The sequence below is a fragment of the Mastigoproctus giganteus genome, chromosome 13, assembly GCF_048544385.1.
Source record: "Mastigoproctus giganteus isolate SK-2022 chromosome 13, ASM4854438v1, whole genome shotgun sequence".
Lineage (NCBI taxonomy): Eukaryota > Metazoa > Arthropoda > Arachnida > Uropygi > Thelyphonidae > Mastigoproctus > Mastigoproctus giganteus.
This window is the reverse complement of record NC_143587.1, coordinates 118,152,021-118,178,692: the sequence shown is the minus strand read 5'-3', so window position 1 is coordinate 118,178,692 and position 26,672 is coordinate 118,152,021. Positions and strand designations below refer to the sequence as shown.

The 26,672-nt window shown below is 37.9% G+C and overlaps 1 protein-coding gene across 9 annotated transcripts in view; it reads left to right on the top strand.

The window, feature by feature from the left end:
* LOC150076391 (protein tweety-like) overlaps positions 1-26,672 on the top strand; it is a 291,082-nt gene that overhangs the window by 54,336 nt on the left and 210,074 nt on the right. For all 9 annotated transcript variants that reach the window (XR_016547803.1, XR_016547802.1, XM_090387163.1 and 6 more), the window contains exons 2-3: positions 1,994-2,141; positions 12,179-12,339. Coding sequence is in view for 7 of the 9 variants with exons in the window: in XM_090387163.1 (XP_090243289.1) it covers positions 2,010-2,141; positions 12,179-12,339 (293 nt within the window). In the remaining 2 variants the exon portion in view is untranslated. The remainder of the gene's footprint in view (positions 1-1,993; positions 2,142-12,178; positions 12,340-26,672) is intronic.

Genomic DNA, 26,672 nt, shown 5'->3' with positions numbered 1-26,672 from the left:
GTATTACTGTATTCTCCCATTATTTCCTCTCCCCATCCCTTTTTCTTTGTCTCTGATAACATGACGATGTCTAACTGGAATTTTTGCAGTTCATCCGGAAGAAAGTTTCTTTTAGTTGAAAGGCCTTGAATATTCCAGCATCCCAAAATCATAGTCCTTTTCCATTTGCCGAGTCATGTCTGAAAGTGCAGTCAATTTTCATTTTCACTTGTAGGTCGTTTAGCATTTGTGTATTTTTTACACCGAAAGAGAGCTAGCCCGTTGCGGCAACCCCCAACCTGGAGGGCCGGGGTATTTCTCTCTTAGTCTGGCCCCTACCCTTTGACCTGTTCGGCTTGGGAGGCCCTACCAGTAGCTAAGCTATCGCTGACTTAGCTCTCCGGGTCATCGGGACATGCAAGCCCCCCCCCCCCCCATCATGACAAGGTGGAGAATACCATTGGGGGAGATGTTCATCATTCTCTAAATTAAGATGCCCGTGCATATTTTTCTTAAATGTATATCATGTATTGTCTTCAAATGTGTATGGAGCCCACTTGTAAATCCCCCACCACGTCGAATTTCTTTTGAACATTTTTTACATTGTGCTAACTGACTATTTTTTTCTATCAAATAATAAAATCACACTGAAGACATCGCTTCCTTTTCCGTGTTCTATGGAGACTTTTTTTGTGTCCATTGGGCCTAAATTAATTTAAATTAATAACAATTCAAAATTAATCAGAAATAAAAAAATATTACCTTTTTGACTTTTTATGGCACTGTATCCATATTAACAAAAGAAATGGATTGACATTTAAGCTTGGTGAGGAAACCAGATCTGAGTTTCATAAAGTTTTCTGGTTTTCGTTACATTTGAATTGTGTATAACAGTCCCTCAGATGCAAATTCAGTAATATTAATGATTTGTTGTTGATTTTATAACCTTTATGTGAATAAATCATATACAAATATTTTTTAAATCGGTACTGAAAAACCTGTATTTTTGTATCAATATCGGTATTTGAATACCGGAAAACAAATGACGCGGATCTTGGTATTGTAAGCTGTATTAATAATTCAAGATACCTGCCCATGAGTAGTATCACTGAATCTGTAAAATCCGATTACCCCGCAAGAAGAATGTCATTGATCATTCATTGATCCTTGGCAGGTTAACATCATTCTCTAGTTTGAAGTGATTATTATCATTGGCCCAGTAAATAGAGGTTTGATGATTCAATTGAATGTTTAATATGAACAACACTTCATCTGATCATATGATTACATTCTGGAAATCACCAGCTGCAGTGTTACACAGTGAAGTTGACAGTACCACTTACAAAATTGTGCTGCTTCGGTTAGAAACATCTTGAATTGTATGCGATAGCCGAGATATGAAAGGTTTGCATTTTGTCCTTTAAGATTCTTGTAATACCCAATCGACTCATTGAGCGTTGTCTTGTCAACTTCTTTGGTGATATGCACTTCTAACAGCTTGGATGTTTTTGGAACTTTATTTTTGTTTTCCTCCCACAACTTTCATTAATAATGTTGTGAATAGTACCGTATTCTTCTTCAAACTTATCACTTAAAACTTATCTTGAGTTGTCATTGATATGGTTTCTGAAATGGTACTGAAAGTATGAAAACATTGAACAGGGTGAGCATATATGAAATAAAGTAAATTTATTCCTCATTGTTAATTGGTTATTCTCCATAATCAGTGGATTACCACTTAATCTGCAACATAAAGAAAACTTAATTGATAAAAACTTGTTTATTGAAAGTGATCACTCTTGTCTACAAAATGTGGCTATTAAAATGAAAGCTTGCTGGCTCTTGAAAAACATGATATAGAATTATATGTAAACACTTTAAATAGCCATATTTTATAGGTAGAATGATCAATTTCAACAAAAAGTTCATTGATATATGAAGACCAAACTTGTACATAGTTTGATTTTATAAGAATTCATCTGTACTAATTTTTATTTTATTTTTTTTCTTTTAGTTAATCTCACAAAATCATGAGTTTATATGCAAATCAAAATTACAATATTTCTCAAGTTGCAGAATGGTTTCATGCTTTTCCTCATATCAATATAACATTTAGACAAGTAAATTCCACCTTTGAACCAAGCAGTAGTACATATCTAGAGGTAAGCATTTGTAACTTTAAGTGATGAAAATATTTGAAATGTTTTTTGAAAATAATTTTATAGTGTAAATTTATTTTGTGTATTGCATGTAAGTTAATTTTGTTATTTAACAAGAGCTAGTTTTGCCATTCCATTTCAAATGAACTAAACTTAAAAAAATTATGTTAGGCTTTGCCCATTCTATTTTTGTAAATAAAAATAAAATAAAAAGAACAATAATAATTCCAGAATGTACCCCCAATTCCTCTTCATTTATATTAATTTTCCCCACACTTCCATTAATTAACTAAATTTAATCTATTAGAGTTTTAGGGTTCCATTTTAAAAAAAACCAGTAAATTACTAGCATAAATATTAACATTGATTTCTGTTTATAAAGGTTAAATATTTTATTATTGGAATATTAAATTTTATCAGTATGGCACATATTTCATTATAATAGCAGGTAATTTTTATACTGGTGCCTGATGTCTGTTTAAACAAGGTTTTGAAGCGGTATTTCACTTTGTTCCCTCACAAAAATAACTCTTGTCTTGCCACTTTGAATTTATATGTTTTAGCCGCTTTTTTTTGAATTTACTTCTTTACCCTAGGGGGTTGTTCACATGCATTTTTATGGTGTAAGAATTACAGCAATACCCTGCATAGCACAGATAATTAGTACCAAAACAGTTCCGTGTTATGTGAAACTATGCTGATTGAGGTATAATTATAATGGGTTTTAATTGAATGGTACCAGAGAAATAGTCTATAAACAAATTATAATAAATCTATAAACAATTTGAGCTTGATAGCCAATTAAAAGGATTTGAAATAAAAAATATTGCAAAAATTTTATTAATGAAAAGGTAACATCATGAGAAATGAGAAAAAAGATTTATGGTTTATTTAGGTATTTCAATAATGAAGTCTTGTGAAGTTGTCTCTTCTTTTTCTTGGCATACAAGTCTTTGTAGCATCAAATCCCATCTTGTAAAAATTACTGTATCTTGATGCTATGTTCAACATTCAGATCTCCATTCATAATCGTCTTGCAGACCATGTCAACCTCTTCCCCCCAAAAAACTTTCTCCAATTCTTCTGTTGAAAATTCTTTTGATGCCACTTCAGTGTTATCCACTTCAGAATTATTTTCCTCTTCTTCATATGCAGTTCATCAATTTCAATGAGAGTTGCATCATCTAATTTGCATGTGAGTCAATGCAGTCATGTACATTGACAGCATCCAAAGTTTTGAACCCCCAAGTCTTTTCTGATCTTCACAATGTTTTCGGCAATTGTCTGAACTTGTGATTCAAAACCAGTGAACTCATTTGCCAAATAGGACAAAACATGCTGCCAAACAAAACGCATGTTGTTGGCAGTGATTTCTAGCCAAAATGCAGATATATTTTCGATCGCATTCCTGATGTTATAATTTTTCCGAAATGTTTGTAAAGATGATGATCCCACTCCTGTTGAAGCTTCAATCGCTTGGAAAAAATTTCGCCGCAGATAATATGCCTAAATGTAGCAATTATGATTTGATCCATGGCGTGTAAGGGAGACGTTGGGTTAGGTGGAAGAAAGCATATTTTTATATTTTCACTGAGATCAGAAATTTCTGTTGGACGGCCTGGTGCATTGTCTAAAATCAACAAAACTCTGAACTCCATCCCTTCATCTTTGCAGTAACGTTCAACTGTTGGACAAAAATAATTTGTGAACTATTCTGTAAACAATTCTCTTGTAATCCATGCTTTCTTATTGGATCAACAAATTACAGGCAATGTGCTTTTTATGCAACCCTTTAGAGCTCTTGGGTTTTCTGCTCCAGCCTATGTTTTGTTCACGGATGAGGCTTATTTCACTCGGGAAGGCTTATTCAATCAGCACAATGCTCATGTGTGGGCTCACGACAACCCACATGGTGTGTACCCCCATGTGGCACAACATCGCTTCGCAATAAATGTGTGGGTGGGCAGGTATGGTCGGTGACTGCTTATTTGGCCCATACCTGTTACCATCCTGTATGAACTCCGCTAAATATTGGATCTTTCTTGAACAAGTTCTACCAGAGTTACTTTACAATGTTCCAGAAAATGTGAGACGCAACATTTGGTTTCAACATGACGGGGCGGCTGCCCATTATGGAAGGTGTGTTCGTGACCATTTGAACAGGCGTTTTGGGTGTCAATGGATTGGCCGTGATGGACCCGTTGCCTAGCCTCCATGCTCACCTGATTTATCAAGCCTTGATTTCTTTTTGTGGGGGTCCTCAAATCTATTGTGTATGAATCGCCTGTGGAGGCGGAAATGGATCTCGTAGCGAGACTTGTCTGCGCTGCTGCTACTGTCAAAGAAACTCCAGGTGTGTTTGACTGTGTCCGCCAATCCATGCAGCATCGGTGTCATGCATGCATTGCGTCTCATGGTGGAACCTTCGAGCATCTGTTGTAACATCATGAAATGCATCCATCTCGTCCTCCATTGTTAATATTATGTCAAATAAATGTTTGCCATTAATTACTGTCTTGTGTTATTTCTGCTTCTTGTGCCTCTGTTACTACTTTCCCGTGACGTTTCCGGTTATGGATTCCTATGCGATTCACATTCCTTTAGATGTCACCTACCTCCCCTAAATTGTACCAATATTTTTGAGACACCCTGTATAATAATTATTACTTGTATTCTACTTTAGATATTGTAATTTTGAATATAAATCTTTTATTATTTGCAAACAGTTTTGTTTGATCATTAACCCTTTACTTACTGTGCCAATTTTGAAGTTATCTTCAAGTCCTGAATTATTTAAAAAAAAATTAGAATCATTAGAAAAATTAGAAAAAGAGAATTATTTTCTTTTGAAATATTTGAGTGCTCCAGCATCTTTGTCAGTGTGGTCTGTAGTAGTATACCTGTATCTAGTACTCCTTGGAGTGTCTGTAGAAGTGTACATCTTAGTGAAGTTTGGTATTTTTCTCTGTTACTTTAAATATAAGGCTTTTGAAATAGAAAAGTTTTTGTTGGGTGATTAAAAAAAAAATGTATGAGGTACATCTCCCCAATTTGCAAATGGGGATTTAAAAGATAAATCGAGTCATTACAGATCTGTAAGCTTAACATCTGTTCCAGTGAAAATCAGGGAGTCACAGATAGAAAAATTATGCAGATGGGCTGAAAAGTGGCAGTTGAGTTTAACATTGACAAATTTAAGGTACTGTATGTGGGTAGCAGTAATCCCAGAATAACTTACTGTGTAGTATCACACTGAAGGTAGTTGAGAATAAGACAAACCTGGGCGGAATTGTGTAGTCAGACATGAAGTCCTTTGAGCTACTGCTAGCACAGCTCATAGGGTTTTGTCAGTAATATGTAGGAATTTTGTCAGCAGGAATAAGGAGGTAATTCTTCTCTGTAAGACAATGGTTAGGCCCCAATTTGAGTACTATATATAGGTCTTGAAGCTTCATTTTAGGAGGGATGTTGATCTATCGGAATAGGTGCAGAGAAGAGCAATAAGATTATTGAGGAGAACAAAAGGCTGCTCTTACTAGGAAAGATTTCAGTTCTGCAAACTGCTGCACATGGAGACCTGTAAGGAGATCTGATTGAGGAGTTTAAAGTTTTGAATGAATTAAGCTAAATGGTAATGGCAATCTTACTCTTGCTCAGATGACACACAAAAATTTGCATAAAATTAAATTCAAGATATGTGTAAATTAGAGGGTAGTTAATTGTTGGAACAAACTTCTATTTAGTGTTGTGAAAATAGGTAATTGGAATAAATTTGAGAAGGAATTAGACAAATTATTAGACGGAATGGCCAGGTGATATGGGAAATTTCCTTCCTTTGGCTAATGTTGTATAAGTTTGCTTCCTTGCATCTTTACTAATCTGGTAATTCACTAATAACAGATTAGTAAGGGAAGATTTCTCCCCATCATGAAACAATTCCAAGATACAATTAGAATACCATTCTTGTTGAGTTTTTTTTTTTTTTTTTTTTTTCCATCTTTAACCATAGGTTCCATAGTCTCTTGTTAAATGTTGCATAATCTATGGTTTGACTTCTATGTTCTTGCCAACGACAGAAGTCAAACTCACTGGTCTTACTCTTCCAGGAATTGTGGGGACAGGTGCAATTATTATACCTGTTAGGGACTTTTTTTTTTTTGTTATGAGCCATTTCAGTCCATGCCTATATTTAGAACTTTATAACAATAATTTATTTCCATCATTTGTTAGGTGTTGGGTAATTTTAAGATTATTTTTATATTAGTCCAAAAGAAAAGAGAGCAATAACACCATCCCTCTAATGCTGAACTTCAACTACCACAGCAGAAATGAGATGACCATAACTTGTTTTGAAGTTGTTTATATGCAGTGCAATTTTTAGGGGTAGAATTTTTTTCAGCCTGGACTGTACTTGTTAACAGGAGAGATTGCTTCTACAGGGATGGGATACACTTAAATAGAAAGGGTGCAAGAATATTTGCTGATGCTATCGAGGCAGTGTTAGGTGGGTCGGAAAACTGCTAGCTTGGGGGGATACAAAGACTAATAGTTTAACAGTAACCGCAGGCAGAGGTGAAGGTGATTCTTGCACAACTTCTATTAGAATAAGAAGCGACCTGGAGCGAGGGGTGTTGGGGGTTTCAGGGACGGATGGCAGTCATCCTGGAATAGTTGGGTATATGGGATGTGTTAGGGTAACAAGGAATAGGCATAGGAGCATGTATGCTTGCATGTATACCAATGCTAGAAGTATAGTAAATAAATTTGATGAATTTGAAGTGCTGGTCAAGACATCAAAGGCGGATATTGTTGGGATAGCAGAGACGTGGTGTCACAAAGATATAAGGAATGCAGAACTGGAATTTGGGGAGTACAATGTGTACAGAAAGGATAGACAGGACAGAAAGGGAGGAGGTGTTATGCTGTTAATTAAGAAAAACATAAAATCAAAAGAAGTGCATCCAGTTGATATAGATGGACAGTGTACTGTTGAGTCAGTTTGGTGTGACATAAGCACTGCAAAAGCAAAGATAAGAGTAGGAGTGTGTTATAGGCCTAATGACTCGAATGAGTACAATGAACAATTGTACAGAGAAATAGAGTGGGCCAATAAATCAGAATGTCTTATAATGGGGGATTTTAACTTCCCAGATATTGACTGGAACTTGTGGGTTGGTCACTCACACACTAGTCAGACTTTTGTGGATTTATTGGATGATTGTTTTCTGCAGCAGCATGTTCGAGAGGCAACCAGAGAAAGTAATACTCTTGATCTGGTTATCAGCAGTGATCATTCGTGTATTAAGAATTTGCAGATAAAGGAACCACTAGGTGGCAGTGATCACAGTGTGCTGAAGTGGGATTTACTCAAAGAGGTAACTACCGTCAGGGGTAAAGGAAAGGGTTTTTGCTTCCGTAAAGGGGAGTACAGTGGTCTCAGACAGTTTTTAAATTCTGTACAGTGGGATCGACTGACGATGTTACAAACAGTAAATTCTAAGTGGGAAGCATTCAAGGAATTAATCGTGGAAGCTACTAGACTTTTCATACCAATGAAGAAATATTGTTCAAGGTTTAGGCCTAAATGGTTATCAAATGAACTAATGAGACTCGTGACAGAGAAGAAAAATGCATGGGATGCATATAAATTATCAGGCGACGCAGAAGCCTGTAGCAGATATAAGCTAGTCTGTAATCAGGTCACAAAGGAGGTTCGGCAGGCAAAGGCGGATTACGAGAAATCTTTGGCAAAAGATGCTAAGAAAAACAGCAAGGATTTCTTTACTTATATAAACTCTAAAAGGAAGGGGCTGAATATGATTGGTCCACTTGACATCGATGGTTCGACTGTTGATGATCCTGCTCAGATAGCAAACAAACTGAATGAGTATTTTGCATCTACATTCACACGTGAGGAATCATTACAGTTTGAAAATGGAAGAAGGTTATCAAATTGTAGCAGTGTGCTTAATGATTTTGTAATAACTGAGAGCAAAGTGGAGGAGAAATTGTTGAAGTTAAACATAAGAAAGGCACCTGGGGCAGATGGGATCTATTCAGTTATATTAAAGGAGGCGGCAAAGCAACTAAGCAAACCCTTAGCCATAATTATGAGAGCATCCTTGGATTCAGGGGAGGTTCCCACGGACTGGAGATGTGCAAATGTATCCCCAATTCACAAAGGGGGATCGAAGGGTGACACGAATAATTACAGACCAGTTAGTTTAACTTCTGTTCCGGGTAAAATAATGGAGTCACTGGTTAAAGATGCATTGCAGGATCATCTAGACAAGACTGCAGCAATAATTCAGACACAGCATGGGTTTGTTATGGGAAAGTCTTGTCTGACAAATTTGATTGGTTATTATGATGTGGTCACAAAGGAACTGGATGCAAAAAATTATTTTGATATCATATACTTGGATTTCAGGAAAGCTTTTGACACTGTTGCGCATGGAAGACTACTGTACAAATTGGAGCAGAATGGTATTAAGGGTAAGTTGCTACAATGGATAAAAGGATGGTTAAGTGGGAGAAGACAGAGGGTGGTAATCAATGGGTGCTGCTCTTCGTGGACTAATGTTATTAGTGGAGTCCCACAGGGTTCGGTGTTGGGTCCACTGTTGTTTTGTATATTTATCAATGATATTGATGAAGGTATATCAGGCTTAATGTCGAAGTTTGCAGATGACACGAAGGTTGGCAGGGTTGTTAATGACAGTAATGGCAGTGTGCTACTGCAACAGGATCTAGATAATTTGGGCAGATGGGCTAAGAAGTGGCAACTGAAGTTTAACCTTGACAAATGCAAAGTACTGCATATGGGTAGAAGTAACCCCAGAGAAACGTACCAACTGTGTGGTACTACACTGAAGGTGGTAGAAAATGAAAAGGACCTGGGAGTAATTGTGCAGTCAGATATGAAGTTTTCTGAGCAATGCAGACAGGCTGCCAGGGCAGGTCATGGGGTTTTGTCAATGATATATAGGAATTTTGCTAGCAGGGAAAAGGAGGTGATTGTCCCTCTGTATAAGGCAATGGTCAGGCCACGCCTTGAGTACTGCGTACAGGTCTGGAGGCCTCATTTTAGGAAGGATGTAGATTTGCTTGAGCGTGTACAGAGAAGGGCAACAAGATTGGTGAGGGGAATGAAGGGATCCTCTTACCAAGAGAGGCATAAGTTCTGCAAATTGCAGTGGCTGGAGACTAGGCACCTGCGCGGTGATCTGATTGAGGTCTATAAGGCCTTGAATGGGTTGAGCACGCTGAATTCTGATGGGATCCTCCCACTTGTTCAGAATACGAACCTACGGGGACATAAGTTCAAATTAAGAAAGGACAGATGTAGAATAGATGTGCGGAAATTTGCCTTTAGCCAGCGGGTGGTTAATTGCTGGAACAAACTTCCATCTGTCGTTGTGGAAGTTGATAGGTTAAATAAATTTAAGGAGGAACTGGACAGGCAATTGGAGGGTATGGTGTGATTTTTTTTTTTTTTTTTTTTGGCTGATGCTGCATAAGCTCCTACACTTGCTTTCTTGCATCAAGTGCCACTACTACTACTACTACTACTACTTTGTACCACAAATGATATGCTTCACCTGCTGTAGTATCCACAATATGGCAGAACAAGTCTGGAGATACCTTACACTCATTTAGTATCCATAGAAAACTTAAAAAAAAAAAAGAAAAAACTTGTTATATGAGTACTACAGGCTCTTATATGAGGGAGTATCAAAAAAAAAAGTTCGTACCCTGACCAAGATAAAACAACAGTAGGACGATGCCGTTTTTTAATATAAGTTGTCTACATATTCAGTAACTAACATGTGAATTTCATTCCCGTAGGTGATCGTACACCAGAGATGGAGCCCGGAATCTCAAGGAGGACGCTATGGTTGACAAAGTGGAGTATCGAGCAGTGATCAAGTTCCTGCATTTACAGGGCAAGAAAGCTCAGGAAATTGGCGAAGAAATGAAAGCTGTGTATAAGCAGAATTGTCCATCCTGTGACACTGTAAAAAAGTAGAAAGGGGAGTTCCAATGTGATCGTACAAGTGCCTTTGATGAGCCAAGAGAAGGAAGGCCATCAGCATCCACAGACAGTGAGACGGTTGCAAAGGTTGAGCAGCTGGTGCTGAGTAACAGATGTGTGACAATTCATTTCATTGCAAATGCAGTGGGAATTAGTTATGGGTCTGCCCACTGTAATTTACATGACATATCTACATATGTCTAAAAGTCTCCGCACAGTGGGTTCCAAGATTTCTGACGCCTTTTCAGAAGCAATGTCAAATGCAGTGTTCTTGCCAACTGTTGGATTTGTGTAATGCAGATGTTCAGAACTTTTTTTGGTGGCAAATGACGAATGCTGGGTATACCAGTGTGATCCAGAGACTAAAGACATGTCAGAGCAGTGAAAGCACACCTCCTCCCCACCTTCCAAAAAGGCAAAGCCACTCCATCTGCGAAGAAGAAGATGATGTGTGTGTTTTGAGACAGAAAAGGGATTATCCTGACAGATTACCTACTTAGTGGTTCCACACTTACCGGAGAATACTACAGAAATCTTTTGAAAAATTTATGCGATGCTTTGAAGGTGAAAAGGCGTCGTATGTTAACCAAAGGTGTCAGTCTTCTGTCAGACAATGCACCAGCTCACATGGCCGTTGCCACCACCAACTTTATTGCCCAATATGACTTCGAACTACTGCAGCACTCACCCTATTCTCCTGACCTAGCACCATCATACTTCTTGTTTTGAGGAAATGAAGAAACCATTGCAAGGACACTGCCTCGATTCATCTTAGGAAGTCATCAGTGAAGTGGAAACGTGGTTTCAGGCAAAAAGTGCGGACTTCTGTGATCAAGGCATTAAACAACTGATCCATAGATGGGAGAAATGAGTTACTATACATGAAGAGTACATAGAAAAGGATTCAAGTTCCTGTGAAGTTTCACCTTTCTAGGGCTATTATTTCCAGGTAAGGGTATGAACTTCTTGATACTTCCTCGTATATCACAATATTGGTACCCACCATTGTAATACATAAATGCTTCAGTTGTTGCTAAAATATTGATAATAGAGAGAAACCAATGACATAGATGAATTTAGCTCACAAAATGAATGTAAGAAATAGTTAATGCAACAAAATTTTTTTTATTACATAGTGCAATCAGGCTTTTACTAAAGTAGAATAAAGATGGACCACATTGGAGATAAAATGATTCAAGGTGTGGCATGCCTTTTCAGAGTTTCATTTGAGAATGTGGAATGCAGTCTGTTTCTTCCCCCCCCCCCCCCACACAGTGTACGAGAGGGGCCAGCCTCCTCTTGCATCAACTTCACTATTTAGAGAGAAACTGGATTAATAGATTTCTAAATATCACTGAAATCAAATAATGATGGCCTATTCCAGAAAAAACTAAGTTAATAGATAGAATTTTCTCAAAAGTTTTTCTGCCATAAATTTTTTCTAAACATTTGATACCTGTTATTACTGTTTATCTGCTAACAAGCTCTAGTAGAGACAATGAAATGAATAAATAAATGACTAAATGCAAGTAGCCTGTGTCTACACAAAACATATATAGGAGTAAACTGAATGCAGAGCTTAAATTAACAATGTACATTAGTATCACAATAATATCAACACCTTTGCTCAGCTAGCGTCAGATTCATCCTTCATGTTAAATTGGGTATTTAGACTTGTTATTTATTTTTATTCTGATAAAATATAATTTTTTAAAAAATGTTTTAGGTCTTTCTAGGTGATTTTTATATATATAATTTAGTAATTTTTTTGTCAGTAAAGTCCCCCCCCCCAGCTCATATGATGGAATTAAATATATTGGTATTTCACACTGAGCACCTTGACTTGGGCAGGTGTTCTGCCCAACTGAACAAGTTTGAGAATCATAATCTCGACAACATTATCCAATTAGTTAGATAAAATTGTTTTCTAAAATTCACTGGAGTATAGGATACTCATATTTTTTAATACAGTTATTTATAAAATAAATGGGTATTTTATTTATAGGCTCTTGGAATTATTGTAGCAATTCCAGGCTTCTGGCTTATCCTGACACTTCTTGCATTTCTTATTTTCTTTCTGTGTCGTTGTTGTGATTCAAGTTTTAAAAGGAAAAAGAAGATAACTTGTTTAAAATGGACGTTAACCATATTTGCTATCTTATGTTGGTAAGTATATCTTAAATACAAAGTTCCTGAATATATATATTTTGTAATGGTGGTTGTGCATGTATCGTATATCTACTGCTAGAATGGTACTTATATTGTTGGAAAGTAGTAAATAAGCAAGAAAAGGTTCGGGAGTACAACACGAGAAAGCTAATGGTAAGTAGAGGAAAGCATGGGTAATCAAATTGTTTTATCACATGCATTAGTTTTTTTAATTTTGATAAAGCATGCGTAAGAGTGATCTCTGGTTATAATCTGACTATCTGTAACATTGATAAAGAATGCAGGAATAATTGTTAAAGTTTTAAATTTCCAGTAGATAAAACTATAAATGAATAAATTAGGTTGTCATTGTGTTGACATGTTCTTTGATTTTTGTTGCCCATTTTTCTCTAATATGGGCATTCCTCAAATTATGTTATTAATGTTTTTTCTGTAAATTGTTGCATAATGCAAAAGTGTATATCAATTAAATGATTTCCCCTCAAAAAAAATAATGGTATAAAGCTAGGTTATGTTCTATTTTATTCAGATTTTTTCTTTGATACCCCCCATCCCCACACACTTTTTTTTTTTTTTTATGAAAACCCCAAGCACGAAAGGTATCAAAACCTATAGTACTTAGTACCGTGCATGGGTTGAAGGAGAAGTATTGGGGGGGGGGGGGGCTGGAAACTTTGCTCTAGAGACTAAACATGGGTTTCACCACTTCAAATCTCCAATAAGCAAAGTGGTGGTATTGCACAGGTTGATAAGAGTCATCTACCACCTTTGAAATGTCTAAAAATATATTAATAAAAAATACATAAATGTATTTTTTATTAATATATTTTTAGACATTTTTAACTGGAGCACAATTCACTGATTTGGGCTGCCTTCGTTTCTTATATATGCATTTTAATTTATGCATGATGAAGATTTTTTTTAAACAAGTATTTAACCACTTAATAGGTTTTTTTCATGAAAATGTTTTAAGGACTGTCACTACATTTTTTTCAGTCTACTTTCAAAACACTGGCTGGCTTTTGAGATTGTGTGTGTGTCTCTTAACTGTAACATTTGCTCTATGCTGGAAACTTTGCTCTAGAGACTAAACATGGGTTTCACCACTTCAAATCTCCAATAAGCAAAGTGGTAGTATTGCACAGGTTGATAAGAGTCATCTACCACCTTTGAAATGTCTAAAAATATATTAATAAAAAATACATAAATGTATTTTTTATTAATATATTTTTAGACATTTTTAACTGGAGCACAATTCACTGATTTGGGCTGCCTTCGTTTCTTATATATGCATTTTAATTTATGCATGATGAAGATTTTTTTTAAACAAGTATTTAACCACTTAATAGGTTTTTTTCATGAAAATGTTTTAAGGACTGTCACTACATTTGTTTCAGTCTACTTTCAAAACACTGGCTGGCTTTTGAGATTGTGTGTGTGTCTCTTAACTGTAACATTTGCTCTATGCTGGAAACTTTGCTCTAGAGACTAAACATGGGTTTCACCACTTCAAATCTCCAATAAGCAAAGTGGTAGTATTGCACAGGTTGATAAGAGTCATCTACCACCTTTGAAATGTCTAAAAATATATTAATAAAAAATACATAAATGTATTTTTTATTAATATATTTTTAGACATTTTTAACTGGAGCACAATTCACTGATTTGGGCTGCCTTCGTTTCTTATATATGCATTTTAATTTATGCATGATGAAGATTTTTTTTAAACAAGTATTTAACCACTTAATAGGTTTTTTTCATGAAAATGTTTTAAGGACTGTCACTACATTTGTTTCAGTCTACTTTCAAAACACTGGCTGGCTTTTGAGATTGTGTGTGTGTCTCTTAACTGTAACATTTCTGTTTATAGTCTGGTTGAAACCAAATTTATCACATACATAACATCCCCCCCCCCCCAATTGTGAAGCTTGCTTGCAAACATAAGTTAATGAAATATGCACAGTATCGTAATAACAAATATTTGTTTTTTTAATTGTAAGAAAGTAATAAATCAAGTAGGATGTTTGTTCTTTCCCTTACTGTTTCATTAGCATTATTTGAGGCATACGATGTAAGAAAGCAAGCTTATAGAGCATCAGCCAAAAACAAAACAAAACTTTCAATTTCACCCATCCAGTCACTCCAAATGTTTGTCTATTTCAGCCTTAAATTTATTTAGGCTATCAACTTACACAACAACAGATGAAAGTCTACTCCAGCAATCAACCCGCTGGCTAAAGGCAAACTTCTGCACATCCATTCTACAACTGTCTTTCCTCAGTTTGAAAATATGCCTCCTCAAGTCTTTAATCTGAGCAAGCAGAAGTATCCCATCAGCTTTGAGCTTGCTTAAACCATTCAAGGCCTTGTATACCTCAATCAGATCACCTCGCAGGTGCCTAGCCTCCAGATGCTGCAACTTGCAGAATTTAAAAATTTAAGCCTTTTTTCGTAAGCACACCCCTTTGTTCCTCTCACCAATCTTGTTGCCCTTCTTTGTACTCGTTCTAGCAACTCTACATCCATCCTAAAATGCAGCCTCCAGACCTGTATGCAGTACTCAAGGTGTGGCCTGATCATTGCCTTATACAAAGGTATAATCACCTCCTTGTCTCTGCTAGCAAAATTTCTATATATCATTGACAAAACTTCATTGACCTGCTCTGGCTGTTGTTGTTGTTATTTGGTTTTTAGGAGCATTAGAAACTAAGGCCATATTGCTCTGGGGATATGCGGTGGTCATTCCCTGACCTTTTCGCATCCTCCGTATTTGATGGTCACGGGCTCGAAACCCGGTCTAATCAAGAAGTGTGTGCTGTGCACTGCTGCTCCTGCCCACCTGGCTACAGAGGCACCTACCTGCTTTGGTAGCCCGTCTGCACTGCTCAGAGAACTTCATATCCAACTGCACAATTATCCCCAAGGCCTTTTTCATTCTCTACCTCCCTGAGTATCACCACTCAGTTGGTACGTTTCTCTTGGGTTACTGCTACCCATATGCAGTACTCGAGGTGTGGCCTGATCATTGCCTTATACAAAGGTATAATCACCTCCTCTCTGCTAGCAAAATTCCTATATAGGGTGTCTCTAAAATATTGGTACAAACATTTAGAGGAGGTAGGTGACATCTAAAGGAATGTGAATCACATAGGAACCCATAACCGGAAAAGTCACTGTAAGTCGGTATGTGGCGCTGTTCATCAGTTCGCGCGAGAGAAAATTTCTGGTTTACTCATTCAAGCAGTAGTAGCCGTGCGAAGAGCATGCATCGATATACGAACTGTGAGCTGGTAGATATGCAACTAGTGTATGGATTAGCAGAGGGCAATGGATGAGCAGCTCAACGAATTTACAGAGAACGCTTCCCAGACAGACATGTACCGGACCACTGTTTGTTTGCACATGTGCATCAAAATTTGTGTGATTATGGGTCATTTAGAGGTAACAGGAGTAGTGCGGGCAGGCCACGTTCGACGCGAACTCCCGCCATGGAAAAAAGTGTGTTGAATGCTGTCCAGAATTAGACCGGGGGTCTAATCAAGAAGCGTGTGCTATGCACTGCTGCTCCTGCCCACCTGGCTACAGAGGCGCCTACCTGCTCCGGCAGCCCGTCTGCATTGCTCAGAGAACTTCATATCCAACTGCACAATTACTCCCAACGTCTTTTTCATTCTCCACCTCCCTGAGTGTAGTACCACTCAGTTAGTACATTTCTCTTGGGTTACTGCTATCCATATGCAGTACTCAAGGTGTGGCGTGATCATTGCCTTATACAAAGGTATAATCACCTCCTTGTCTCTGCTAGCAAAATTCCTATATATCATTGACAAAACTCCATTGACCTGCTCTGGCTGTTGTTGTTATTTGGTTTTTTAGGAGCATTAGCAACTAAGGCCATATTGCTCCGGGGATATGCGGTGGTCACGGGCTTGAACCCCGGTCTAATCACGAAGCAGTGTCTGCACACTGCTGTTCCTGCCCACCTGGCTACGGAGGTGCCTACCTGCTCTGGCAGCCCGTCTGCACTGCTCAGAGAACTTCTTATCCTACTGCACAATTACCCTCCAGGTCATTTTCATTCTCCACCTCCCTGAGTGTAGTACCACTGAGTTTGTACATTTCTCTTGGGTTACTGTTACCCATATGCAATACTTTGCATTTGTCAATATCAAACTTGAGTTTCCACTTCTCAGCCCATCTACTAAACTTTTCTAGATCCTGTTCCAGTAGCATACTGTCTTTACTATCATTAACAACCGGTAAACCTTTGTATCATCTGCAAACTTGGACATTAAACCTTATATACCTTCATCGATATCATTAATAAATACACAAAACAAAACGGACACCAAGTATTAAATTTCAAAGTTGCTATCTAAATTCAAAATAAACCAAGGAGCTTGACTAGGACTATAAGTTACTTTTAGAAAATAATTTAACGTAACAGTTAAGTCAATAAAACAGCTAAACATAATTAAAAACTTGGCATTCGCCGGACTTGCAAAATCTTGTCCAACACATGGATACCCTTGTACCTGAAATTATCAAATAATAGCAAACAAAATTGTATGCTAGTGATGCCATTCACACAGATTTAGGAATGTTCTTTCTGATTATTACTAGATATATTACCACTATTATACCACGTGAAATTAATAATATAGTTTATTAAGCTATTCACCTAAACTGCTATACATAAGATAATGTTTCAGGTATCTTACCGATACCCATCATCAGACCATATGGTTGGGGAAACAAAAATAAAGGGTTACAAATTTGAATACAATTACCAATACTACAATTATCAATATTATGCTTATAATTACCAATATTACGAATATTGCAATTACTTGTGTAATGGAATCTTGATGCAATCTTTGCTCTCCTGCTCTGGTTTTCTATCCTAGAACTGGGACATTTGTGTAGTGGAATCCCGAGATGACTTTTGCACTCCTCTCAACATTAGGGTTGGTTTTCAGGCTGGTTCTGGTGGTCTGGAAAAGGATTGTATGTGGGTTACTCCTCCGGACAAGTGGCCTATTTTCTCTTCCTGGTTTTTCATTTCTTCTTCTATTTTCGTTTTAAAAAGAGGAAAATATTGCGGGTTGAACTCTACTCCCTGTTTTCTGTTGATGGCTGTGGCTCCAGATATTTTTATGAGAAATGCTTCTTTGAATTTCCTTCTGTTGTATTGCCTATTGTAGAAAGGATTCTCGTGTTCAAGAAATCCAAAGTGTCATCACACTGCAAAGCATCGGGGGCTGTGTCGGACTGCAGAACTCTCCCACATTGTACATCTTTTTTATGTGTTCTTTTATTCTGCATTGTAGACATGTGTATTATTCTCCTATTTATTTGTCCTCACACCTACAGTCTGTTTATAGATAGGAACTCTAGGATTGTCAGGGTTGTTGTAAGATCTGCTTGATAGAGGCTGAACTTTTGAAGAAGGTGAAGAGACCAAATTTTTTGGCTTCTTCAGCTATTTTAGTGCTGACTGATGGTATATACTGTCTACATATGGATGCTCTCCTATCCTTGCTGGGTTGGGGCTGTGTGATGGTTTTGGAGGTGTCTTCTTACTTTTTTGATAATGTGTTCCGGAAATCTGTTCTTAATGGCAATCCTAGTTATTATTTGTATTTCCTGTTGTAGACTGTTTTCTTTACAGATTCTGTGAGCTCTTAGGAAAAGGGACTTTAGAATGCCTTTCTCAGCGATTTTTGTTGAGAAAGGTTGGCAGGATTTGTAATTTAATATGATTCCAGTATCAGTGGGATTCCTGTAAACTTCCATATGTAACTCTGTGGGTTTTCCTTGTGAACAGGATATCCAAAAAAGGAAGGTTGCCATTGTTTTCTGTTTCCATTTTTAATTTGATTTTTTAGTAGTGGTTGTTGAGAGCCTCAAAGAATTTATGTAGGTTTTCTTTACCATGGTTCCAGATAGCTGTGATGTCATCAATGTACTTATTTCAGAATTTAGGTTTATTTGGTTGGTTTTCTAAGAATTCTTCAAATTTTTGTCGTAAAATTTTCCAACACGAGAGGGTGTTTGTTACCCATGATGAAGCCAGAAATCTGTGTATAGATTTCTGGCCTCATCTACCAGAAATCTGTGTATAGATTTCTGGCCCATTGAATGTGAAGTACCACTTTCCTGTGGAAAGATCTATGAGATCTATTATTTTCCTGTTATTAATTAATTACATCATATTTAAATGGAAATCATGCCTTAGACTAGAGCAGCAAAGTAACATGCACGAAGTAGCGGGAGTGCTATGGCTCGGGGAAGGACCGAAGGGGGGCGATTCTCCAATGCATCCCAGCCTAAAAAATGTGCAACTTGTGAAATGTTTGCATACCTTTCTGAAACAGGACATGATTTGGATGATGTCTTTGTATGTGTTGGCGCAGAGTGTCAAGAAATTAGACACAAACTCAGCATTTTGATGGGTGTCTATGAGAGTTTGAAGAGTATGCCCTCGAAGGAATTAAAATGGGGGCCCATCAAATTCTCAGCTGACCAACTCAATGCCAGAGCTCATTCTTGGGCATCAGGCAACGCAGCAGCAACCTTCAGGGCAGAATGCTCTGGTCCCACAGGAGATAGTTATTGTCGGAGACTCTATTGTCAGGGAGAGGGGAATTATATTGTGCAAAAAGGATAGGTGGAAATAGCAGTGTATGTCTGCCAGGGGAAAAAGTTGATGACATTGTAGAGCAGATATCATCTTTTAAGGGCACAGGGGGTGATATTATTGTACACATTGACACTAATGACATTAAGAGTAGGAGATCTGCAGACATACTTAACGAGTACAGGTAAATGTTGAAAACAAGTCGCAAGTTAGGGTTGAATTTGAAAGTGTCTACAATTCTGCCAATGCATGATAGAATGGAGTATACGATGAGAGCCTTGTAAATCAGTTCAGCCCTGAAGAGGTTGAGCAAGGCTCATAGGGTAGAATTTTTTGCAGCGTGGTCTGTGCTTGTTAACAGGAGAAATTGTTTCTACAGAGATGAGATACACTTAAATAGAAAGTGTGCAAGAATATTTGCTGATGCTATCGAGGCAGTGTTAGGTGGGTCGGAAAACTGCTAGCTTGGAGGGATTCACATATTAATAGATTAACAGTTGCCGCAGGCAGAGGTTGAAAGTGATTCTTGCACTGCTTCTATTGGAATGAGCAGCAGCCTAGAAAGCAAGGTGCTGGGGATTTCAAAGACTGCTGAGAATCATCATGGAACAACTAAATACATGGGTTGTGTTAGGGTAACTAAAGGTAAGAATAGGTGTGTGTGTATACTTGCATGTTCACTAATGCTAAGAGTACAGTAAATAAATTTGATGAATTTGAGGTGCTGGCCAAGACATCAAAAATGGATATTGTTGGGATATCGGAGGCATGGTGTTACACAGAGATAAGGAATGCAGAATACGAATTTGCAGAGTAGAATGTGTACATAAAGGATAGACAGGATAGAAAGGGAGAAGGGGTCATGCTGCTAGTTAAGAAACACAAAATCTAAGGAAGTGCATCCAGTTGAAATGAGTGGACACTGCAGTGGTGAGTCAGATTGGTACAGAGTTGATACGTTGCTCTGGGGTTACTGTTTCCCATATGTAGTACTTTACATTTGTCAATGTTAAACTTCATTTGCCACCTCTCAGCCCATCTGTTCAACCTTTCCAGATCCTGTTGCAGCAGCATAGCGTCAGTGGTGTCCTTAACAACCCTGCCAACCTTTGTATCATCTGCAAACTTGATATCCCATCATCAATATCATTCATAAACACCGAAAACAACAACGGACCCAACACTGAACCCTGAGGAACTCCACTAATAACATTAGTCCACGTTGAGCAGTGTCCATTGATTACCACTCTCTATCTTCTGCCACTCAACCATCCCCTTATCCATAGCAGCAATTTGCCTCCAATGCCACACTGCACCAATTTGTGCAGCAGTCTTCCATGTGCAACAGTATCAAAAGCTTTTCTAAGATCCAAATATATAATATCAAAGTTATTCCCTGCATCCAGTTCTTTTGTGACTACATCATAGTATCCAATCAAATTGGTCAGGCAAGACCTGCTCTTAACAAAACCATGCTGCGTCTGAGCTATAACTGAATTCTTGTCTAGATGATCCTGCAGTGCTTCTTTAACCAGTGCCTCCATTAATTTTCCTGGAACCGAAGTTAAATAACAGGTCTATAATTACTTGTGTCAGCCTTTGATCCTCCTTTGTGAATTGGGGTTACATTTGCACATCTCCAGTCTATGGGTACCTCCCCCGAGTCCAAAGAAGCTCTCATAATTATGGCTAGGGATTTGCTTACTTCCTTTGCTGCCTCCTTTAATATAACTGGATAGATCCCATCCACCCCAGGTGCCTTTTTTATGTTTATCATCAATAATCACTCCTCCACTTTCCTCTCAGTTATTACAAAATCATCCAGCTCACTGCCAATGTTTACTTTACCTACATCATTCTTCTTCCTGAATAACTCCTCATGCGTGATTGTAGATGCAAAATACTCGTTTAGATTGTTAGACACCTGAGCAGGATCCTCAACTGTTGAACCATCAATATCCAGTGGACCAATCTGATTCATCCATTTCCTTCTTGTGTTTAAATAGGTAAAGAACTCTTTTCTGTTTTTCTTTGCATCCTTTGCCAAGGATTTTTCGTAGTCTGCCTTTGCCTGCCTAATCTCCTTTGTGATTTGGTTACAGACCAACTTATATCTATCATAGGCTTCCATGTCACCCATTAATTTGTATGTATCCCATGCATTTTTCTTCTCTGCCACGTCTCATTAGTTCGTCTGACAACCATTTAGGCCTAAACCTTGAACAATATTTCTTAGTTGGTATGTAAAGCCTGGTAGCCTCCAAGATTAGTTCCTTGAATGCTTCCCATTTTGAGTTTGCTGTTGGTAACATCATCGGTTGGTCCTACTGTATAGAATTTAAATACTGTCTCAGACCATCGTAGTTGCCTTTACGAAAACAAAAACCCTTCCCTTTACCTCTCATGGTAGTTACCTCCTTGAGTAAATCCCACTTCAACACACTGTGGGCGCCTCCGTAGCCAGGTGGGAAGGAGCAGCAGTGCGTAGCACACGCTTCTTGATTAGACCGGGGTTCGAGCCCGTCACCACCAAATACGGAGGATGCGGAAAGGTCAGGGAATGACTACCGCATATTCCCGGAGCAATATGGCCTTAGTTGCTAATGCTCCTAAAAACCAAATAACAAACATAACAAACAATCAACACACTGTGATCACTGCCACCTAGTGGTTCATTTATCTGCAGATTCTTAATGCATGAAGAATCACTACTGATAATCAGATCAAGAGTATTGCTCCCTCTTGTTGCCTCACGAACATGCTGATGTAGAAAACAATCATCCAATAAATCCACAAAAGCCTTGCTAGTGTGTGAGTGACCAACCCACAAATTCCAGTCAATATCTGGGAAATTAAAATCCCCCATTATAAGACTCTCTGATTTACTGGCCCACTCTATTTCGCTGTTCAATATCTTATTATACTCATCAGAGTCATTAGGCCTATAGCACACTCCTACTCTCAATTTTGATTTCCCTATGGTTACGTCACACCAAACTGACTCGACACTGCCCTGTCCATCGATGTCGACTGGCTTCACTTCCTTGGACTTTATGTGTTTCTTAACTAATAGCATAACCCCTCCTCCCCTCCTGTCCTGTCTATCCTTTCTATACACATTGTATTCCCCAAATTCCAGTTCCGCATTCCTTATATCTGTGTGACACCACGTCTCTGATACCCCAACAATATCTGCCTTTGATGTTTTGAGCAATACCTCAAATTCATCAAATTTATTTACCAAACTCCTAGCATTGGTGTACACGCAGGTATACATGCGCCTGTTTCTATTCTTGGCTACCCTAACACAACCCATGTGTTTACGTGTACCGCAGTGACTCCCAGCAGTCTCTGAAATATCCTGCATCTTGTTTTTCATTGAAGGTAGATATTGTTGGGAAATCAGAGACTTGGTGCCACTGAGATTTAAGGCATGCTGAATTGTGGAATTTGGGGAGTACAATGTGTACAGAAAGGATAGGAAGGTATGAGGGGGGGGGGTTATGCTGTTAGTTAAGAAACATAAAATCTAAGGAAGTGCATCCAGTTGACATAGATGGACAGTGCAATGTTGAGTCAGTGTGACAAGCTATGGGAAAGCAAAAATGAAGGTAGGAGTTTGTTATAGGCCTAATGACTAATGAGCAAAATGAACAATTATATAGAGAAATAAAGAGTGAGCCAGTAAATCAGAGTGTCTTATAATGGGCTATTTTAACTTTGCAGATATAGACTGGAACTTGTGTGGTCGTCACTCACACAGCAGTAAAGCTTTTCTGGATTTATTGGATCATTGTTCTGCAGCAACATGTTAGAGAGGCAACAAAGGGAATAACACTCTTGATATGATTATCAGCAGTGATTATTCATGCATTAAGAATTTACAGATAAAGGACCACTAGATAGCAGTGATCACAGTATACTGATGTGGGATTTACTTAGATGTAACTACCATCAGGGGTAAAGGGAAGGGTTTTTGCTTTTGTAAAGGCAACTACAATGGTCTTGGAGATTTTTTTAGATTCTATACAGTGGGACCAATTGATGATGTTATCAACAGCAAATTCTAAATGAGAAGCATTCAAGGAAGTAATCTTGGAAGCTACTAGGCTTTTGCTTCCAACTAAGAAATACTGCTCTAGGTTCAGGCCCAAATGGATGTCAGATGAACTAATAAGCTTGTGGCAGAGAAGAAAAATGCATGGAATGCACATAAATTGTCAAGCGAAACAGATGTGATTTGATTACATTGGCTAGTATGTAATCAAATCACAAAGGAGGTTAGGCAAGTGAAGGCAGATTATGAAAAATCTTTGGCAAAGGATGCAAAGAAAAACAGCAAAGACTGCTTTACTTGTAGAAACTCTAAAAGGGAGGGGATGAATCAGATTGGTCCACTTGATATCAATGATTTGACTGCAGATGATCATTCTCAGATAACTGCCGAACTAAATGAGTATTTTGCCTCCTACATTCACACATGAGGAGTTATTCAAGGAGGTAGGGCCAAATGTTCATCAAACTCTAAGAGGGGGTTAAATGATTTTCTAATAAATTAAAGCAAAGTGGAGAAGAAACTGTTGAAGTTAAACATAAGGGATCTGAAGTGGATGGGATCTATCCAGTTATATCAAAGGAGGTAGCAAAGGAAGTAAGCAAACCCTTAGCCATAATTATGAGGGCATCGTTGGACTCAGGGTGAGTCCCCACAGACTGGAGATTTGCAATTGTATCTCCAATTCACAATCATCATCATCATCATCATCAGCCATTTTCAATCCACTGCAGGATGAAGTCCTCTCCACCAACTTTCCAGTTCCTTCTGTTTTGTGCAATGGCCATTCATTTACCTACCCACAAACTCATGAATTTCAACTATCCATCTCCGCCGTCGTCTTCCAGGTTTTCTTCTAGCTCCTCTTGGGTACCATTCTGTTATTTTCTTAGTCTATCTGTCATCATTTCTTCGAGTTATGTGTCCTGCCTAATACCATTTTAGTTCTTTAGTTTTGATAAGAATGTCCTTTACTTGAGTTTGCTGCCTGATCCATGTGTTTCTCTTCTTATATTATTATTATTATTATTATTAGCCATATGGTACAAGGAAGCCTGAGGCTTATGCTGCACCAGCCAAAAAAAAAAAAAAAAAAAAAAATTCCCCGAGTTACCCCCTGAGAGAGAGAGAGAGAGAGAGAGAGAGAGAGAGAGAGAGAGAGAGAGAGAGAGAGAGAGAGAGAGAGAGAGAGAGAGAGAGAGAGAGAGAGAGAGAGAGAGAGAGAGAAGTATAAAGGAATCACCAAGAAAGAGAAGAATGATGATATCCAGCTCAGGACCCTGGGTTTGCCAAGCCCATACTCACCAGATGTGAGCCCCCGGGGTTAAATATAACAGTCTGATTTCCAATATAATTTGTTTCATTCTTCGCTGTGTAGTTCTTAATTTCTCTTCCATTCTTTTGGTGAGTGCCCAAGTTTCATTTCCATAAGTCATGGTGGGGAGTACACATTGGTTCATTATTTTACGTTTCAGACAAACTGGGATATTACTCCTCAGTATGTGACTATATTTCCTGAATGCTATCAATCCAAAATTTATTCTTCTCTTGACTTCCAGCCATGTATCATTATTACAGCTGATGACTTGTCCCAGATAAATATATGACTCCACCTTTACAATTACTGCTCCATCAATCATTATGTCCCTTTCTGTGGCATACTTATTCATCATTACTTTTGTTTTAGCCATATTAATCTTTAGTCCAAAATCCTTACTAACTGTGCATAACTGATTAAGATTTTCCTCTTGATTCTTTGGGATTGTGGCTTATGACCACAATGTCATCTGCAAATCGTAAATGGTTTAGGTACTCTGCATTCACATTGACTCCTTTCTGCAACCAGTCTAATCTTCTGAAAGCTTCCTCAAAGGCAGTAGTAAACAACTTCAGAGATATTGTGTCTCCTTGTCAAACTCCTTTCTGAATGTTAAATTTGCTACTGTCTTTGTCTAGTCTAATAAAGGAGGTAGCATTCTCATATATTTTATTCAAAATCATAATATATGGGGTATCTATGCCTTGTCTTTCCAGTGCTGAAAACATTGCCTTATGCTGTATCGAGTCAAATGCCTTTTCATAATTCACAAATGCCAGGCATAATGGTGTTTTATATTCATTTGCTTTCTCCATTAGCTGTGATATTTCGTGAAGGTGATCCATGGTTGGGAATCCTGTCCTAAAGCCAGCTTGCTCTTTCGGTTGTTTCTCATCAAGTATTCTTTCTAATCTGTTAGTAATGATCCTTGCGAAAAACTTGTAGATGTGAGATAACAAGCTGATTGGTCTATAATTTCCAATTTCTGATTTTATCTCCTTTCTTTTGCAGCAAAACTATGATTGCATTATTCCACTCCTTAAGCATCACACCTTTTCTAATGTATTTTGTGTCAAGTCTCTTCCTCCCAATTTTAACAACTCTTCAGTAACTTAATCTCCCCTGGGGCTTTCTGATTTTTCATTTTCTTCAACGCATGTTCCAACTCATCAGGAAGAATATCGGCTTTGTCATATGTGTTACTAATTTGCGATCCATCTTTCCCACTGCTGGCGTCATTCCCTCGCTCCTTGTATAATTCTCTATAGTAGTCTGTAATACAGAAAGACAAATGATACTGAAACTGAAGAATAGCGATGATGTACTTATAAATAGCAGAGAAGGCATAATTAAAATAGCAGATGGCTGCTGATTTAAGTCCTTTGTTTTCCCTTAATGCTTGTTCTACTTTTCTTGTGTTAAATCTTTTTATGTCCTCTCTGAGTCTTTCTCTAATGGCTTTGCAAAACTCAGTATACTCAATTTTCTCCTTGTCAGTGTTTATCTTGCTCTTCATTTGTCGCCTTCTGTTCATCATGACAAGTGTTTCTTGACTAATTTTTTCTTCTTTGGATTTCTTTTTACTTATAGGTTTCTTGGGCTTTATCACTTTCAGAAAGTTGTAATATTTCTTGTTGATATCTTGCTTGGTTCTGAGCAGTCTGCACAAGCTCAAACCTGTTTTTAAGTTCGAGTACATACTGCTTTTTCTCCTCCTCTCCAATTCACAAAGGGGGTTTCAAAGGGTGACACAAGTAATTACAGACCTGTTAGTTTGACTTCTGTTCCATGGAAAATAATGGAGTCACTGGTTAAAGAAGCATTGCAGGATCATTTAGATAAGACTGCAGCATAATTCAGACACTGTATTGGTTTATCAAAGGGAAGTCATGTCTGACCAATTTGATTGGATGCTATGATGTGGTCACAAAGGAACTGGATGCAAAAAATATTGATATGAAATGCTTGGATTTCAGGGAAGCTTTTTATACTGTTGCATATGGAAGACTACTGTACAAATTGGAGCAGTATGGCATTAAGGGCAAGTTTCTACAATGGATAAAAGGGATGGTTGAGTGGGAGAAGACAGAGTGGTGGTCAATGGGTACTGCTCTACGTGGACTAATGTTATTAGTGGTGTCCCTCAGGGTTTGGTGTTGTGCCCAGTGTTGTTTTATATATTTGTCAATGATATTGATAAAGGTATATCAAGCTTAATGTCAAAGTTTGCAGATGATACAAAGGTTGGCAGGGTTGTTAAAAACAGTAATGACAGTATGCTGCTGCAACAGGATCTGGAGAAGTTGGGTAGATGGGCT